The following is an 18,772-nucleotide window of genomic DNA, read 5'->3' as shown; positions in this document are numbered from 1 at the left end:
TTCCTCTTAGCTGTCAAATAAATAAAAATCAAATAAATAAAATCCAATAGATCAAATGCCGTTTCTTCCCTCTTAACTGTCCTCCCTCTTAATGTTCCAATGACTGGAACGTTCCTTTTCTCTTAACTGTCAAATAAATAAAGATTAAATAAATAAAATCAAATAGATCAAATGGCGTTTCCTTCCTCTCAACTGTCCTCCCTCTTAACGTTCCAACGACTGGAATGTTTCTTCCCTCTTAACTATCAAATAAATAAAAATCAAATAAATAAAATCCAATAGATCCAATGCCGTTTCTTCCCTCTTAACTGTCCTCCCTTTTAACCTTCCAATGAATTGAACGTTTCTTTTCTCTTAACTGTCAAATAAATAAAGATTAAATAGATAAAATCAAATAGATCAAATGGCGTTTCCTCCCTCTTAACGTTCCAACGACTGGAATGTTTCTTCCCTCTTAACTATCAAATAAATAAAAATCAAATAAATAAAATCCAATAGATCAAATGCCGTTTCTTCCCTCTTAACTGTCCTCCCTCTTCACGTTCCAATGACTTGAACGTTTCTTTTCTCTTAACTGTGAAATAAATAAAGATTAAATAAATAAAATCAAATAGATCAAATGGCGCTTCCTTCCTCTTATCTGTCCTCCCTCTTAACGTTCCAACGACTGGAATGTTTCTTCCCTCTTAGCTATCAAATAAATAAAAATCAAATAAATAAAATCCAATAGAATAAATGCCGTTTCTTCCCTCTTAACTGTCCTCCCTCTTGACGTTCCAATGACTTGAACATTTCTTTCTCTTAACTGTCAAATAAATAAAGATTAAATAAATAAAATCAAATAGATCAAATGGCGTTTCCTTCCTCTTAACTGTCCTCCCTCTTAACGTTCCAAAGACTGGAATGTTTTTTCCCTCTTAACTATCAAATAAATAAAAATCAAATAAATAAAATCCAATAGATCAAATGCCGTTTCTTCCCTCTTAACTGTCCTCCCTCTTAACGTTCCAATGACTTGAACGTTTCTTTTCTCTTAACTGTCAAATAAATAAAGATTAAATAAATAAAATCAAATAGATCAAATGGCGTTTCCTTCCTCTTAACTGTCCTCCCTCTTAACGTTCCAACGACTGGAATGTTTCTTACCTCCTTAACAATCAAATAAATAAAAATCAAATAAATAAAATCCAATAGATTAAATGCCGTTTCTTCCCTCTTAACTGTCCTTCCTCTTAACGTTCCAACGACTGGAATGTTTCTTCCCTCTTAATTATCAAATAAATAAAAATCAAATAAATAAAATCCAATAGATTAAATGCCGTTTCTTCCCTCTTAACGTTCCAACGACTTGAACGTTTCTTTCCTCTTAACTGTCAAATAAATAAAGATTAAATAAATAAAATCAAATAGATCAAATGGCGTTTCCTTCCTCTTAACTGTCCTCCCTCTTAACGTTCCAACGACTGGAATGTTTCTTACCTCCTTAACAATCAAATAAATAAAAATCAAATAAATAAAATCCAATAGATTAAATGCCGTTTCTTCCCTCTTAACTGTCCTCCCTCTTAACGTTCCAACGACTGGAATGTTTCTTCCCTCTTAATTATCAAATAAATAAAAATCAAATAAATAAAATCCAATATATTAAATGGCGTTTCTTCCCTCTTAACTGTCCTCCCTCTTAACGTTCCAACGACTGGAATGTTTCTTCCCTCTTAACTATCAAATAAATAAAAATCAAATAAATAAAATCCAATAGATTAAAATGCCGTTTCTTCCCTCTTAACTGTCCTCCCTCTTAACGTTCCAATGACTTGAACGTTTCTTTTCTCTTAACTGTCAAATAAATAAAATCAAATAGATCAAATGGCGTTTCCTTCCTCTTAACTGTCCTCCCTCTTAACGTTCCAACGACTGGAATGTTTCCCTCTTAACTATCAAATAAATAAAATCAAATAAATAAAATCCAATAGATCAAATGCCGTTTCTTCGCTCTTAACTGTCCTCCCTCTAAACGTTCCAATGACTGGAACGTTTCTTTTCTCTTAACTGTCAAATAAATAAAGATTAAATAAATAAAATCAAATAGATCAAATGGCGTTTCCTTCCTCTTAACTGTCCTCCCTCTTAACGTTCCAACGACTGGAATGTTTCTTCCCTCTTAACTATCAAATAAATAAAAATCAAATAAATAAAATCCAATAGATTGAATGCCGTTTCTTCCCTCTTAACTGTCCTCCCTCTTAACGTTCCAATGACTTGAACGTTTTTTTTCTCTTAACTGTCAAATAAATAAAGATTAAATAAATAAAAATCAAATAGATCAAATGGCGTTTCCTTCCTCTTAACTGTCCTCCCTCTTAACGTTCCAACGACTGGAATGTTTCTTACCTCTTAACTATCAAATAAATAAAAATCAAATAAAAAAATACAATAGATTAAATGCCGTTTCTTCTCTCTTAACTGTCCTCCCTCTTAACGTTCCAACGACTGGAATGTTTCTTCCCTCTTAACTATCAAATAAATAAAAATCAAATAAATACAATCCAATAGATTAAATGGCGTTTCTTCCCTCTTAACTGTCTTCCCTCTTAACGTTCCAACGACTGGAATGTTTCTTCCCTCTTAACTATCAAATAAATAAAAATCAAATAAATAAAATCCAATAGATTAAATGCCGTTTCTTCCCTCTTAACTGTCCTCCCTCTTAACGTTCCAATGACTTGAACGTTTATTTTCTCTTAACTGTCAAATAAATAAAGATTAAATAAATAAAATCAAATAGATCAAATGGCGTTTCCTTCCTCTTAACTGTCCTCCCTCTTAACGTTCCAACGACTGGAATGTTTCTTCCCTCTTAACTATCAAATAAATAAAATCCAATAGATCAAATGCCGTTTCTTCGCTCTTAACTGTCCTCCCTCTTAACGTTCAAAAGACTGGAACGTTTCTTTTCTCTTAACTGTCAAATAAATAAAGATTAAATAAATAAAATCAAATAGGTCAAATGGCGTTTCCTTCCTCTTAACGTTCCAACGACTGGAATGCTTCTTCCCTCTTAACTATTAAATAAATAAAATCAAATAGATCAAATGGCATTTCCTTCCTCTTAACTGGCCTCCCTCTTAACGTTCCAACGACTGGAATGTTTCTTCCCTCTTAACTATCAAATAAATAAAAATCAAATAAATAAAATCAACTAAATAAAAAATCCTAGAAAAAAACGATATAATAATATGTTTAAACCCTTCCCTTTTCTCTGGAATTTACTAAACATTTAAGATTTTAATTACTTTTTATTATTTTGTTATGCTTTCTAATTAGCTATTTATATATATATATATATATATATATATATATATATATATATATATATATATATATATATATATATATATATATATATATATATATATATATATATATATATATATATATATATATATATATATATATATATATATATATATTATGTTTATTTTTATTTTTTAACTTTCAAGTTTCATCTTAAGCCTCCCAAGATGCAATGAGTAGTCAGTGTCTTTTATGAACTTGTTTACCAATTATTATATTGAATTTTAGCAATTATTCAAAGCTTTTAAAATAAAAAGATTTCAATTAAAATGCTTAAGCAGAATGATCCACAGGTACGTTCGAGGGCAACACGATGCTCACACATCAAGGATAAGGGCCATCAGCTATGCAAATAGGCCATTTTAAACAAAAGAATCATAGACAAAGTATTAAAATCAAGATTAAAATCAAAAAGTTTCAATTAATTTTTGTCATTTTTATTTGATGCATTCTAATTAGTTATTTTTCAACGCCTATTATGTGTATTTTTTAATTTTTTGGTAAATCGTTGCTTTGTTTAATTTGTTGGAGGATTTTGCAACTTTACTTTTCTCTTTAACATTTCAAGATTTTGAAGAGAATGAATAAATAAATGCATACAGTTATGCACAACTATGCCTGCAATTATTTATGAAAAATTTCGTTTCCAACAGTTGTCATCCAGGGGGAGGGGGTTTGACCCCCCCCCCCCGAAATGTTGGTCTGACTCGTAAAAACGCAATAAAAATTAATGTAAACCAATTTTTGATGCGTTTTAAAAGTCCCTCCCACGCACCCAAAAGAAAAATCATTTCTTAAACCCCTCACCCCCCCTTCGAAAACAAAATCCTGGATATATCCCTGGCTGCCTCATAATCCGTTAAGTCCGTAATATAGCAGTTGTAGTTTATTATTCTTGTTTGATCAGTAACTGAACTATTGATTTATTTTCTTGTACTAAGCACGCTCATAAATTGTTGTAGCTGGTTTGTCAATATAACATAATTAGATCGTCATACTGATCGTGGTAATCGTACGGAGCAATTTCTTGTAAATCAAAACTCAACGATTACTGAAGGTCTTAACATATATTATTTAGTAGGATTCACCAGATGTCTTGCTTCAATATTATTGCAAACCTCAAAAGCCATCCGATCAGATGATTTGCCTTCCTAAAGGCTGACGATATCCAAAGACATTGCAGGTTGAGCGTAATCCAATCCAATGGCATTGCGCGAAAGTTTTGTTAGATAGCCAATGCAGCTGAGGATCACTCCGGCCCATGTATTTTGCTGGGAGGGAGATATCTGCGTAAAAACCAATAATTTTTGTCCTTAACACCACCTAAAGCCGGTCTGAGGAGAATCCTAAAAATTCAGTATTTTTTTTTTTTTAGGAATGCTGAAATGATTATTAACTTTAATGTCTACTCGTTTTAGGATTGATTTATTCTTCAATATCAGTATCTGTTATCTTTATGTTTGATGTGATTATTAATTTTAATTTATCTTCGTTTTCATTTATTTATTGATAGTAACGTCTGGTTGTCTTAAATTCGATTTTTTAAAGACTTTATTTATGTTTGTCTTAGGTTTTAATATGACTCATTACTAGTTTTTGGAAAACTTCTGGAAAAAGTTTTTTTTATTATAGTAGTTTTATTGTATTATTTTTGTTTGTATTATTTATGGTTCTTTTAGCGCTCTATTATTGTGTTGTATGGCCCATAACAAGCAAAGCTTCTTGGACCAAATAACTTTTTTACGTTTATAATAGTGTTTTAGCATTAATAAAATGATGAAAAAAAATGATGAGGATGATATTACTATTTAACAAAATGATTGATTTCACATGTAATCGAAGTTTCACCAGATCCTTCTTTCAATTTAATTCTGATTTTACTTTTTTTTTTATCTTAATTGTATTATCTTTCTTAGCATACTCCCTAGTACTACATCTGGAACTAGTTTTGGACTTGGGCAGCCATGGACGACTGCTTATTAACTTAGTAAATGATTTAGTCTTTGACTTTTATCACCTCATACCATATCACAGAGTTTGGCTGCTTTTGTGCTGTTTTTGTGCTGTTAAAAACAACTGTTGTGCTCCTTTTGTGTGTTGACGGGAGTTATTTGTAGTTGTTCATATAAATACTCTGCGGTGTATCACGGTAGTATTAATTATATATATATATATATATATATATATATATATATATATATATATATATATATATATATATATATATATATATATATATATATATATATATATATATATATATATATATATATATTAGTTTGTTTCTTTTTTTTAGTTTTATATTTTATTCTTAGATTTTACCCTTAATCTGTTGATTAGTTTCTTCTATATTTAGCGCTGAAGACACCTGGTTTTATACAGACGAAATATTCATCGTTTCCGTTCCTTGTACTGGCTGTAGACCACGCTTGCCACTCGTAAAAAAATTACTAGATTTTAGCGTTTTTTTTTTGGTGATTTTCTTCAATAATTTAGTGATTTATATGCTGACTTAGCGGTTTTTTTTAGGCGATTTAAAAAATCACTAGAGATAGTGATAAATTACTATGGGTGGCAACCCTTCTGTAGACCCGTTGTTTTGTTCTTCATTTTGATATTTTTCTCTCTTTGCTTAACTGCAGAGGATTTTTTTAGCTAAAGGACGTGCCATACAGATGTTTGATGTACATAGATAATGTGGAACAGCAGAGCATAATACTAGACACCTCTCCTTCGGCCACTAAATTTTGGAAAGAGTTATGAGAAATTGAGCAGAGACAGAGAGGAAGCGAGTTAGTAGAGAGCAGGATAGAAAAGTATTAGAGGGTACGACAGTTAAGGGAATGAGAGTAAAAATACCTTTCTTGTAATATCGTGAGATTCATAATCCAAATTGACATTGTCGTGACTCTGGTAGTCAAAAGCCGGAACAGGATGTGAATCAAAATTGGCAAGATTCTCCGAAGGTCCACTACTGAAAATACTTTCACTAACATGAGATTGGGGAGACCCGGCTTTGGGGTAAGTATCATGTTGAAGCGACTCTTCCTTCTTTTGAACATCGTGACTGGTTGAAGCAATAACGTGATGACGTGTTTTGGAGCCATCCTTAAGTTCACGGTCGACTGCAATTGTGGGATTTCTTTTACGAGACCGTTTGAGCGCTGTCATGTCTAAACGTGGGACTGCTACTCTTAATGAACGTCTTGGCTGAGGATTTGGAGCAGTAACGTTGTCATGAGTATCACCACCACCTTTTTGGGGTGAGTTAGGACACAAAATTCGATCTCCAACGTTGTCATCGACATTCATTTCTTCAGTGTTTGGCAAAATACTATTTTCATGTGTAATGACATCACAAGTTTCAGAATTCTTATGCATGTCCCTTTGATCTAGGTGATCAAATTTATCTGATTCGGCAATTGCAGAATTCCTCAGTTCTTGACTTCTAGTTACTTCAAATATCCCTGACAAATTCAGAGACTGCCCAAAACATGAATCTACCGCCGTCGCCGGAGATTCTTTCACCTCAACCTCTACAACTTCACAAGGACCCACTAAATGAAACACTGTTACTCGATGTTTTTTCGTGGCGTTGAATGTTACTAAAACGTGAGCTCCTACTACTAGTTTCTCATTCTTAAAAACATCGGCTGAACATAAGACACGAATTGAGTCCATCGACTCCGAACCAAGTCGAGGTGGGTCACTCTGAATTAACGGACAAATTGTTCCATCTGAAATGACAATCAACTTCCTCATTTCATCAATCTTTTGTACCTACAAAAAATTAAAACATTAGTATTCTTTAATTATCAATGAAAGAAACACACGTTGTCACCAAATCCAGCCCTCGATGTAGTAAGCATTGAGATGGGTAGTTTGGTCCAAGATTGCTTCTTTGGACGAGTTAAATAAACACGCGTTTAATTAATATTATCAAGAGTAAGCAGTAAGCTCCTTCAGCGGTCGTTGGATTCTCTTCATTCTATTGAAAGCTGCACTTGCTTGGCCAATACGGGGCACTTCTTCTTTCTGCATTTAACCAGTGTTTTCAAGTATGCCTTACAGATATCTGAACCAGACGGCTTGTTCCAGTTCGTCGTTACAGCACTTAATATGAAGGGGCAAGCTTGAAGGCAATGCATTTGGTCTCATTGGCGTTGATTCTGAACCGTACGCGATTTACCTCTGTGGAAATTTTGTCAAAGAGTTGTTAGAGGAATTTCTTGAGGATATTAATGTCATCAGCGAAATCAAGGTCATTTAGATTTGTTCTCCATCCGAACCCGTAGCTTGAGCAGTTGTATTTCTCATAATATAATCAAAGGTTGCTGAAACCCGACAACTGACAAAACTTTTTTACCCCTGTTGTAGCAAAGTGGATTCATGCTCTGTTTGTCAAGACGGGGCCCGGTGTTCGACCCCGTTACAGCAACGTTGAGCGACAAGTTTGCTACTTGTCCCTGCAAAAAAAGACCCACAAAGTGAAACGTCAATTCGACCCCCTACGCGCCAGCAATGGCTCTGGAGGATCTTTATTCTTTTATTCTTGTTTGGAAAAAATAATTATGGGAAAGCATCTTCCAATGACTTTCTTCATGGTGATGGGTCAAATACTTTTTCAAGATCAGTGAATGTCATGTCAAGTTGATACCGCTATTCACATGATTAGTCACCGACTAGGGAGTGATATGAAATGCGTGCCAGACTGGTTAGGCTTGAACCCATGTTGTTCATCTCTGAGTTTATCATCTAGTTTTGATTGGGTACGACTGAGAATAACGAGAGAAAGTAGTTTCCCACACATTCAGAGTAGACTTATGAGCTAATAGACCTTGGATTTTTGAAATAGTAGTTGTTGTTTAGCAAAAAAGAACAAAAATTTGTTCTAAACTATTGAAACATTTATAGAAGAAAAACTTATTCAAAAAGAACAAAAATCTACTAAAGTAACTCATAGTTAAGAATATTTGAAACAAAAATTAAAAATAAGAACCAATTTTAAAGGTACTATAACATCATCATTTCAGGAAAGATAAGACACAAACTGGATTTTCGTGAAATATTGCCTTAACCTGGACATAAAAACTCTTTATTTGCAGCAATCTTTGTCCTGGGGTATATTTAGTATTTGTTTATTTCTTATCCACAGGAAACAAAAATAGTACAACCCCCTGCAGAGCAATAGAAAAAACAGAAAAAAAATGCAAAATAAGAATATAAACGTCTAACAACTATAGCAGAAACAGAAAACTCATTCAAAACAGAAAAAGTGAAACGAAAAATCCTTCAAACTGAGCGTAAGCGTCGACCTTTCATCGCAACATATGCACCGTTTGGGTGTTTCAAAAGGGCGTCCCTAGCAAGAAACTAATTTCCAATTTCGATATCAATAGATTCGACCTTTCATCACAACATCTGCACCGTCTGGATGTTTCAAAAGGGCACCCCTAGCACGAAATTAATTTACAATTTCATTATCACTAGAATCGACCTTTCATCACGACATCTGCAAAGTCTGGATGTTTCAAAAGGGCGTCCCTAGCACGAAACTAATTTAAAATTTTGATGTCACTAGAGTCGACCTTTCATCACGACATCTGCAACGTCTAGATGTTTCAAAAGGGCATCCCTAGCACGAAACTAGTTTACAATTTCGATATCACTAGATTCGACCTTTCATCACGACATCTACAACGTCTGGATGTTTCAAAAAGGGCGTCCCTAGCATGAAACTATTTTACAGCATCGACATCACTAGATTCAACCTTTCATCAAAACATCTGCACCGTCTGGATGTTTCAAAAGGGCATCCTAGCACGAAACTAATTTATAATTTTGATGTCACTAGAGTCGACCTTTCATCACAACATCTGCAACGTCTAGATGTTTCAAAAGGGCGTCTCTAGCACAAAACTAATTTACAATGTTGATATCACTAGATTCAACCTTTCATCACAACATCTGCACCGTCTAGATGTTTCAAAAGACAAAAAACAAGGATAATCAGACTTAGCCATGTATAGCACCGATGTGTCTATTTATTGTTCTTCATTTTTTTCCCTAGAGTCATATAGAATGGATGGTTGTAGATAGACGAATAAGGGTAATGTTAAAGCTAATTTTAGGGTATGACGTACTTTTCGTGTGAATTGCCAGTGATAGCACCACTTAAGAGAGTCATATGGTATCGGGAAGTGCAGTTTCTGGGTGCTATTTTTGGAATGGTGTGGATTAGAAAACTGGAGTGTATACTATTGTAATCGCCATCGTCAAAACCCTAACTGCAGCATTTAGTACAAGTACTGGAGCATAAAATGTTTTCATTAAAGAGAGCTAAATTTGTAGCTAATAGCTGAAGGATTTTCTTATTCGAATATAGGGTAAAAACCTCTTCGGGCAAGACCACTTTTCCTCAGCATTCCGGAAAAATATAGATGGGTTCTTGGACCCCCCCCCTATTTTACTACAGCATGATGCAATGGGAGGGCAGTAACAAGAGTCCTGCCTTCTTGGTGAAATTTTCACCAATAATTTGTCAGCATAAATTAAGAATGGGGTCTCTGTTTTGACAAGCAATTTAGAAGAAAAACTGTATTTCATATTTGTGATTTATAGAATAAATATCAAGCAATAAAAGCTACATTTTGGAATCACAAGACCGCTTTCTGTAAGTATGTGAGTAAAACTGAAACACAGAAAGGATTCATATGTCAAAATAGGGGATAATTAGTATTTTCAAAAAGAGGTCCTTGTAGTTAAGTCAATAAACTAATAATTTCAAGAGCTTGATCTTGAGTCATTTTAATAATAATCATATTGATGCGTTGTTTGAATTTTTAGCTATTCCTTGATATATACAATGCTTCTCAATTTCGCTTCAATATCAAGGGCTGAGGGTTTTAGTTTTACATAATTTTGCTCAATTGGATACTGGTTTTTTACCCTAAATATTACAAATTAAAGGCATTGCCTTCAACATATCCGTGTGATTCAAGTTGATTATATATATTTTTTTTTTCATTTTACCGCTCTCCGGGAAAGCTGAATAATGTGCAGCAAACCTCCGAAATGCTTGCGTATTAACCCCACGGAAATCTTATCTGCAATTTTATCCATAGCGACGGACCAATATGTTCTTCTTCCTAGGAAAGTTTGAAAGAGATCAGAAGTAAAACTGGATTAAAAAAGAAAAAAACCTGGAATTGAGATTTTTGTATCATTTCCCAAGTAAGACAAAAAACTTTTCTCAGGTTTATTATGTGATATTAAAAAAAAAAAAAAAAAAAACTTTCTTCTGCCTGTAGTACCAAAATTTTTTAGTTAAGATGCTATTGTCTGAAGTTAGCCTATAATTTTAAAACTACTCGAACACCTCAAATTTATCTTTAAGGCCGTGATTAAGTGAACTGATGGAACTCGAAAATCCCACGTTAAAATCGGTACTATCATGAGCAGAAGACAATAATCTGTAAGATGATTGCAACCATTTTTCGATATATTTTCCTGTTTTGGAACAGTCCCATAGAATATTTTGAGCTACCTGCTCAAATTTTTACACAACTTTTGCCAAAAAGAATCGTTTCAGATCACCCTAGAGACCAGATTGACAAGCTGGTATAATTAACCTGCTATTTCCGCCAATGAATAAGTGCTATTTGAAGGGTTTTTGACAATCGACGGTCTCTAGAGAATTGAAAGACGGAAGGCTACCATAACTTCAATTCTGAAGCTCGATGTTTTCAAGTTCACTTAATCACGGCTTTAAAATAATCATGAAAAATGATTTTTGGGACCAAAAACAGAGCCATTAATTGCGACTGGGCCCAACTTGCGGAAGCAGTGCCAAATTAAGCAAACTCAAATCATGAAAAAATTGTCCTGCAATACTTCATTTTTTTTTTAGTTCGTATTTTTAGTAAAGAGCTAGTTTTTAATAATTTTACTAACATACGCGAAATATCGTGAGTCCGTTTGTTTGATGTAGTTCCATAGATATATGCTGTATAGGCTGAAAACCAATAAATTTGTTTATCTCTAGTTTCAATGTCGCTCTTTCCTTCCATCAGATCTTTTTTTTATTTGTTCACCGTCGACAGCCGTATTAAACTCCGATTCTTCAACAGTTATGTTCTGTTGATTCTGAGGTGCGAATCTGAATCATGACATATTAATTCTTAGCAAGAGCATAGGATCCTGGCTTTAAAAACATAAGTCTTTAAAGAATCTTAAACATACAATGAACAGATCGATGCTCAAATGTTGAAATCCAAAAAATAACCAGCCAACCTCTTATTACAGATATCATTCGCCAGCACCGATGGCAATATCTATGCTATGTCTTGAGAATGGGGGGCCTCAGAATTCCCAAGAAGCCCTCTTGACTCTTCTCCCCCTCCTTTTACCAGATACATTTGACTGTGAGATACCCACTCAGACAAAATTTTTCCGAAAAAAAGAACAAAAAAGTTATTACAAAAAAAATACTTTGGTAAAAAACAAAATTCCTTGTCAGATTCTTCTTTTCTACAGGCCTACTGTTTGAAATAAGGATTTTATATCTTATCCTTTACCTTAAAATGAACTAGGATATAGATACATATAATTCTATTTTTTATTTTTTTATTTCTTTATAGAGCTTCTTGGCCCTTCCCCCCTCCCATTTTATCAGATACAGTTCACTGTGGGGTATACGCTCAGACAAAATATCTCAGAAAAAAAGAACAAAAAAGCTATTACAAAAAAGCCTTTAGTAAAAAACGAAATTCCTTGTCAAATTCTTCTTTTCTATAGGCCTATAATTCTCTAAACTTTCGCCACACATACCAATCAGATCTCCACTCTCTTAACACGTTCGTAAAACCCAGGTTAGAAGATGCAACAATATGCCACCAAGATGGAGACTAATTATCGATGCCCAAGGTGCCTCTAGAGGCAGAGGAGATCTAAGATCTAATGATGGTTCAGGGCTGCTGTATGAACATCTTTTTTATGGCCTTTTTTACCAAATTTTTACCTTTTTTGCCAATCTCTAGATCAAAAAAGATCTAATGATGGTTCAAGGGCTCCTGTATGGACATCTTTTTTATGGCCAATAAATATTTTGGTAAATTTCCAAAAATTTGATAGATTTTGGCCAATAAATTGTAAAATATGAGTCCTGAAAAATATCCTAAAAGTAACATTAAGCAATATTTTTCAAGGGAAAACGAAATTACAGCATATTCGAACTAGGTCCACGAATTAATGAGACATTTTTCGATGAGGAAGGAATAGAGTTTTAACAGAGATTCTTTTGTGAGGGAGGGGATGGGCGGTGCATATCAGTTTTCAAAATTCCAAAAACACAACAGCGTGATAATTGTTTTTTTTTTGTTTTTTTTAAGGGAAAACGAAATTATAGCATATTCGAACCAGCTCCATGAATTGATAAGACATTATTCGATGAGGAAAAAATAGAGTTTTAACAGAGATTCTTTTACGAGGGAGGGGATGGGCGGTGCATAGGAGTTTTCCAAATTCCAAAAGCACAACAGCGTACTAGTTGTTTTGTAAGTGTTTTGCTAACATAAAGAATATTTCTCAATGAACTCAAAGTAACAATACATAGTGACGAAATTCCTTTATTGTGACATGGTTTTATGAATGGTGATCCAAGAAATTACAACATAAACGTAGTCTATGCTATTTCACCTAGGATGAGATATGACCTAGGATAGGATGAGATATTGCAACGACACCATGTTCATGAATTGATGAGACATTCGACGGGGAAGTAAGGGAACTTTTCTAGAAATTCTTTTGAGCGAAAGGGGGCAGGGGGGACAAACTATTTTTCTGAATAAAAGAATCTAACAGTATGATACATGAGTGTAACAATAACAGATTGAGGAGGGATGGTCTTTACGGTTGCCCTATGTGTTGTGAGATGGATGAGTCATCTCACAAATTGAGAGATTTGTGGATGAAAATTTTTGGTAGGGAGGTTAGGAAGAGAGATTAGATATTGTAAATTTGAAAAGTAGGTGTTATTTAGACATAAAATATTAGAAGGTTCGTCCGGGTAGGTATGAAGCATCGTGAAAATTTTCTTAAATAATCAGTTCGAGTGTTATGACAGTTTTCGTTTTGATGTTGTACTTTTTGCTTGTTTGTTGAGTTTCACTATGGCCCAATACAAATTTTTTGTGAATAAATCTATCTATCTATCTATGCTAGTTTTATTATGAGAATGGTCAACCGGGACAGAAAAATCATTTTCAAACTTACTAAAAAATTGCAATATATAGAGAAGAAGTTCCTCTAGGGCCATGGTTTTTACAGATGGTCATGTAATTGTTACCATTTCAAAATTGATAATTTACACTGCACGCATAAATAAATGGAATTAAACTACACTTTTTGCGTTATATGATGCATTTTAAGATTACGTGTCTCTTAGTAATACAGATCGTTGAAATTGGGGCGTAAAATGAAGTTATTACGGCTTCATACCTTAAATAAACAAAAACAATACATGTCACGGGTCATCGCCAGAAATGATCAAAATTTATAAATACCGTAGCCTTTACAGTATACGTCCCAAGAAGATGGATTTCAGACAGTTTGACAGGAGAGGCTCGAACTGGAATAATTTCCTGAATAGGAGAAGGCGGACTTTCCACGATTTGGTCCTTATTGAACAGCTTCCTGCGGCTTAGTGGCATTGGTACACGAAATTCATCGTGTTTCTGAGTTTTGTACCATTTGGTAAGAGCATCCACTCTCGACCAATCCTTTGCTATAAAGTAATACGAAATAAAAGAAAAGAAACAAGGCTAACAAATTAAAGAGGAGTTATAAAGCAAAGCAAATGAAGTGAGCAAAGCAAAACAAACCCAAGGCTTGAGAGAACAGCTTGTTCATTTGAATGTTTTTGATAATTTATTGCTCCACACTAAAAACGTATCACCGATGAAGACCGAAAAAATTTCGGATAACTGACCCAAACAACAGCAAATTAAAAAATTGTAAAGTTATATGAAAATATAAATGTGTTAACGATTATTAAATTCACACTTTATAAATACTAAAAGAAGAGCAAAATTATTTTTTTTTCTCAAAAATAGTGATTCTCTGTAGCAAGGCCGTATCCAGGGGGTGTGGACAGGCATGGGGGTTTTACCCATCCCCCCGAAATGTTTGTTCGACTCGTAGAAACGTAGAAAAAATGAATATAAACAAATTTTTGATGCATTTTTTAAATGTTTTTTTGTAACCCATATCCCTGCTCTATGCTTTAATTAAAGATGTCATAATTCGTGTTTAGTTGTTCTTTTTCCGAAATAAATAGTATTCTCCGGGATGCAAGTCCCATATATCCTTACAAGTGTGTATCCTATGACATGTATCAGCATTTATTTTAGGAAGTTTTATGTAAAGATTTTTACTCCAAAACAAATTTTTAGGATGGAACAAAAAATATTATGTTCATTTTTTTTCCAAAAGATTGGTTGAAAAAAAAGCAATGTTGATTCAGAGACGTTATAAGAGGCCATAATATTTGTATAACAAGGGCTAAAAAAGTCAATAATTGACATTAAAGTTGTATCATCCTTCAAGACCTATCACAAGATTGGACATATTTACCACGTTTAGAAATGTTACTTTTGATCTGTTTTCATAGTTGAGCACAAATGAACAACCTATAGATAAGTAAACAGTCGCAATAGGCTCTGCACTAAATAAGTAATAATAAGCATCCTCGACAGGGAATGTTATCCATAAACTCATGCGTTATGTTAAAATGTTTAACGATTTTCCCACAAATATTCTTATGTGTCGATTCAGTCAAAAAAAAAAAAAAAAAAATTAATAAAGTTACTAATCATACCTCTTTCTGAAAGTGTCAACCAAGTTCATCACGGTATATTTAAAAAAAAAAGAATAAAAAAAATATAACGTACTTGACAAAATTTAAAGCTTCGTAAAAATCTTTTTTTTTAATTTAAATTTTTTTAGCTAAAGCTTTTTTCAAATTAATTTAAATCTTCTTGCAATAATTAAGGTATTAAATTAAGGTGCAAATTAAGGTAATTAAGGTAACATCCATACACACAAACGGTAGGATATGAGAAATAAAACTCTTGATACAAAGGAAAAAAAAGATAAATGATAAGGCACTAGACTGTCAAACTCAAAACCGGCGGTGCAGATCTCCATTTCAGGGCCCTTCAGCCAGAAAGTGCAATGGCGGGGCAAGCCATTCTATGCTTTCGAACATCCTTCCCGTTTACCTTCTCCAGATTTCTCTACGTACCCATCTAGAACTGGGTCGACTCTGGCTGAGCTTACAGAGTCACGTCGATAACCCTGTCCTAAACTAAATAACTGGCCACGACAGAAATCGAACCCTCACCTTTCAGACAAAGGATTCTAAATCTCAAGCATAAAAGTAAGTTGGGGAGGTAGCAAACGTAAAATACAGAAACCGGCAAATTATATGAGAAATCGTGAATACTTTCAGATTTCAGAGGGTATACACATCCCAATTAATTTTTCAAGAGATTTGTTTGAGATTGTTTCAAGAGCTTCATTGAAAATGAGCATATTTCAAGTTCAATAGTTTCCATTGAATTAATAATAACTGTAAGATAAAGGTTAAAGGATTGAACATTAGAAGGTGATTGTCACAATCCCAAACATATTTATGAAAATTAAATAAAAAAATAAACGACCAAAAACCTGAAGTTTTAAATCACATAAGAAAAGAAAAGACGCTGCTTTCTATACTAGGAGCAAATAGACTTTGCTTGACTGCCCATCATCAAGGAAAACAAGTAAAAGCTAACACAACAACTATAAAACAGAAAGGGTAGTCAAGGGTGACTGAAAAGTGAAATTTGGAGTAGAACATTAAAAAATAAAAGAGCACCCCATACAAGAGAACATTCCATATAACAAAATATAAGAATAATATAAGTAAAAAGATTAAAAACAAAATTTACAATTAATTTCTAGCAAAGAGAGTTCATTGGAGAAATACCACCGGGCTATATGACTTTCTGCGCTATGCTTATGGGTATGGTTTTATATGGAGTATAAAACTTTCATCTTTTGGCTGAATGATTATTTAAAACATAGTGTATTATGTGAGAAAATTAAGCAATTGACTTCGAATTTCACGGAAGGTTAACTAACAGAAATCGGCTCTTCACGGGCGCTGCAAACTAAGCTGTCACAAAATAAAAGTCTAAAATTAAACCTAGATCTCTGTCTGGTCCCACAAAATTTCCCCAATTAGGTCTCAACACAAGCCGGAGCCACAGAAAAATAAAATCTATTCTATATACCTTTTGTCTCGGTCGTTTAATACTAATGGCAAAACTGTCTTCCAACACGCGCCAACGCCATCCTAAATAGCTTCAAGGCGCGGCAATCTGCCAGACCCTTTTTTAATATTTCAACATAGGCCAGTTAGACATCTGTATTATATAACCTTTTCTGTGGGCGAGGCCTCCTCCAGAATTCATATTTCTTTCTCGAGTATCGACATTGCATGATTTATTCAAAGCTAAATATAGCCTTAAATACCGCTTCCATAATGAATAAGATTCGGGCTGAGCTTAAACTTTACAAAATTGATATAATACAGAAACAATGAGCAGAAGGACCGGAAATAAGAGTTTGGATTGACTAAGTGCTGCTGAGGTTGACTGCAATATGTTTCGCAGCAATGGGCAACCCTGGCTGGAAAGCTGAAACATATTAATTAGCACAATGCACCATGAGATATTTTAGGACCTTAACATCATCTTTGCTGACAATACGTAAAAGGAAATTGATGAAAGTAAATTTCTCAATATTATTTCTTTTAATTTTTGTGAGAAGTACATATCTAGGAATTTATTTAAGAAAAGAGGCACGATAGTCCAAGGTTTTTTTTACACGTTATGCAGTTCACACTGAAGCCCTTTCTTTGGGCGAACGTGACTTAAAAGTAACCACGTATTTTACGCTATTCCCTTTCCTTATATGAACACGACTTAAAAGTAACAGAGTGTCTTGAAACTGCAACTGCAAAACACTGGATTTTTGAGCAACTAACATCTCTTAAGTGCCATTCATTCTTGTGTTTTTATCTTGTACTCAAAAACAATGTACTGCATCCAAAGGACAAGATAATTAAATGAGAATGTAGTGTTTCAGTTGTAAATTTAATTGTGTCTCGAAATGGTGCGCGGAGGATGGAAATGGTATCGTACGGCACGGGTTTGTTTTTTATTTATTTCTGCCAAGATTGGTTAAGAGAACTATTTATTTTTAATTTTCGTGCATATTTTGTGTTGCTTAAAGGTAGCTCAATTGCATTCGAGCTATACTCTCAGCCCTGAGTTACCAAATATTTTGTATATACTGGTTATATTAAAAGAACCTTGAACCTAGTTAAAAAGAAGAAAGAGACTCACGTGTAGGCAAAGTTGGATTTTTGGCAGTACTTTCAAACTTATGATTGGGGTAAAGACGCATCAGAGATCGGCCACTCCAGCATTTCAAGTAAGTCCCAGATGGGGCAAAATTTACCTGAAAGACATAACAACTAACAAAACCAAAACCAAAAAGATATCAACAATTCCGGTAAACAGCCATATGCAATCGCATTAACATAAATAAAAACCCTTAGAAAACAGGTTAGAAAACTATTTGCTTGGACTACAGCTCTTCAATAACCTTTCAAAGCCAAAAAGATTTTCAGCGATTTTCACAGGCGCAAACAGAGCGAAGATGACATAACAAACTTGAACTGATCCCCGATTTTTGTTTCAATCATTTAAACCAAGTGACTAGTGCTAAATCCCAACAGAGGGTCAATAATTTTGCAGCATACGTAACGGTTCCAAGTCTTGGACGTCAAAAACAACCAAATCTTCACATCAGCCGATAAGCTGATGTGATGTGAAAATTTATTCGTTTCTCATAACTCAAAGCTGTTCCTAGAGTTTGCTGTGCCCGGAGAAAAATTAATTACAGCGCCCACCTCCACACTCAAATATAAGCAAAAAACCCAAAACAAAGTGAAAAATCGGATCGAAGCGGGTACCCCCCCCCCCCTCAGCCATGGCGTCCGGAATAGCTCCCCCTCCATTTGAACGGTTCTGGTTGTAATACAAGAAAATTGGATTGAAATAGAACTAAATAGAAGATGAAATGACGTTGTTTTTTTTTTTGCATAAATTGGTTATTCACAAAGGAGGAGAATTGAACTGAGATAGGAGACTGAATAGAAGATGCAATACTTTTTAAAGATGATTTTTCCCATAGACAACTTGATTATTCAGAATTAATTTCACGCTGAAACTCTTCGTCGTACCCTACTGGTTGCAGAGGATTATTCCAATGCATCCGACATGCGACCACACGGAAAGACGTGTCACAC

The 18,772-nt window shown here is 34.1% G+C and overlaps 1 protein-coding gene across 3 annotated transcripts in view; it reads right to left on the bottom strand.

The window, feature by feature from the left end:
• LOC136032276 (uncharacterized) overlaps positions 1–18,772 on the bottom strand; it is a 65,760-nt gene that overhangs the window by 6,813 nt on the left and 40,175 nt on the right. For all 3 annotated transcript variants that reach the window (XM_065712538.1, XM_065712536.1, XM_065712539.1), the window contains exons 9-11: positions 17,805–17,919; positions 13,917–14,137; positions 6,214–7,134 (exon numbers count right to left, since the gene is read on the bottom strand). In XM_065712538.1, coding sequence (XP_065568610.1) covers positions 6,214–7,134; positions 13,917–14,137; positions 17,805–17,919 — 1,257 coding nt within the window. The remainder of the gene's footprint in view (positions 1–6,213; positions 7,135–13,916; positions 14,138–17,804; positions 17,920–18,772) is intronic.

This window comes from Artemia franciscana, chromosome 10, assembly GCF_032884065.1.
Source record: "Artemia franciscana chromosome 10, ASM3288406v1, whole genome shotgun sequence".
Taxonomy (NCBI): Eukaryota; Metazoa; Arthropoda; class Branchiopoda; order Anostraca; family Artemiidae; genus Artemia; species Artemia franciscana.
This window is presented reverse-complemented; position numbering and strand designations above follow the sequence as displayed.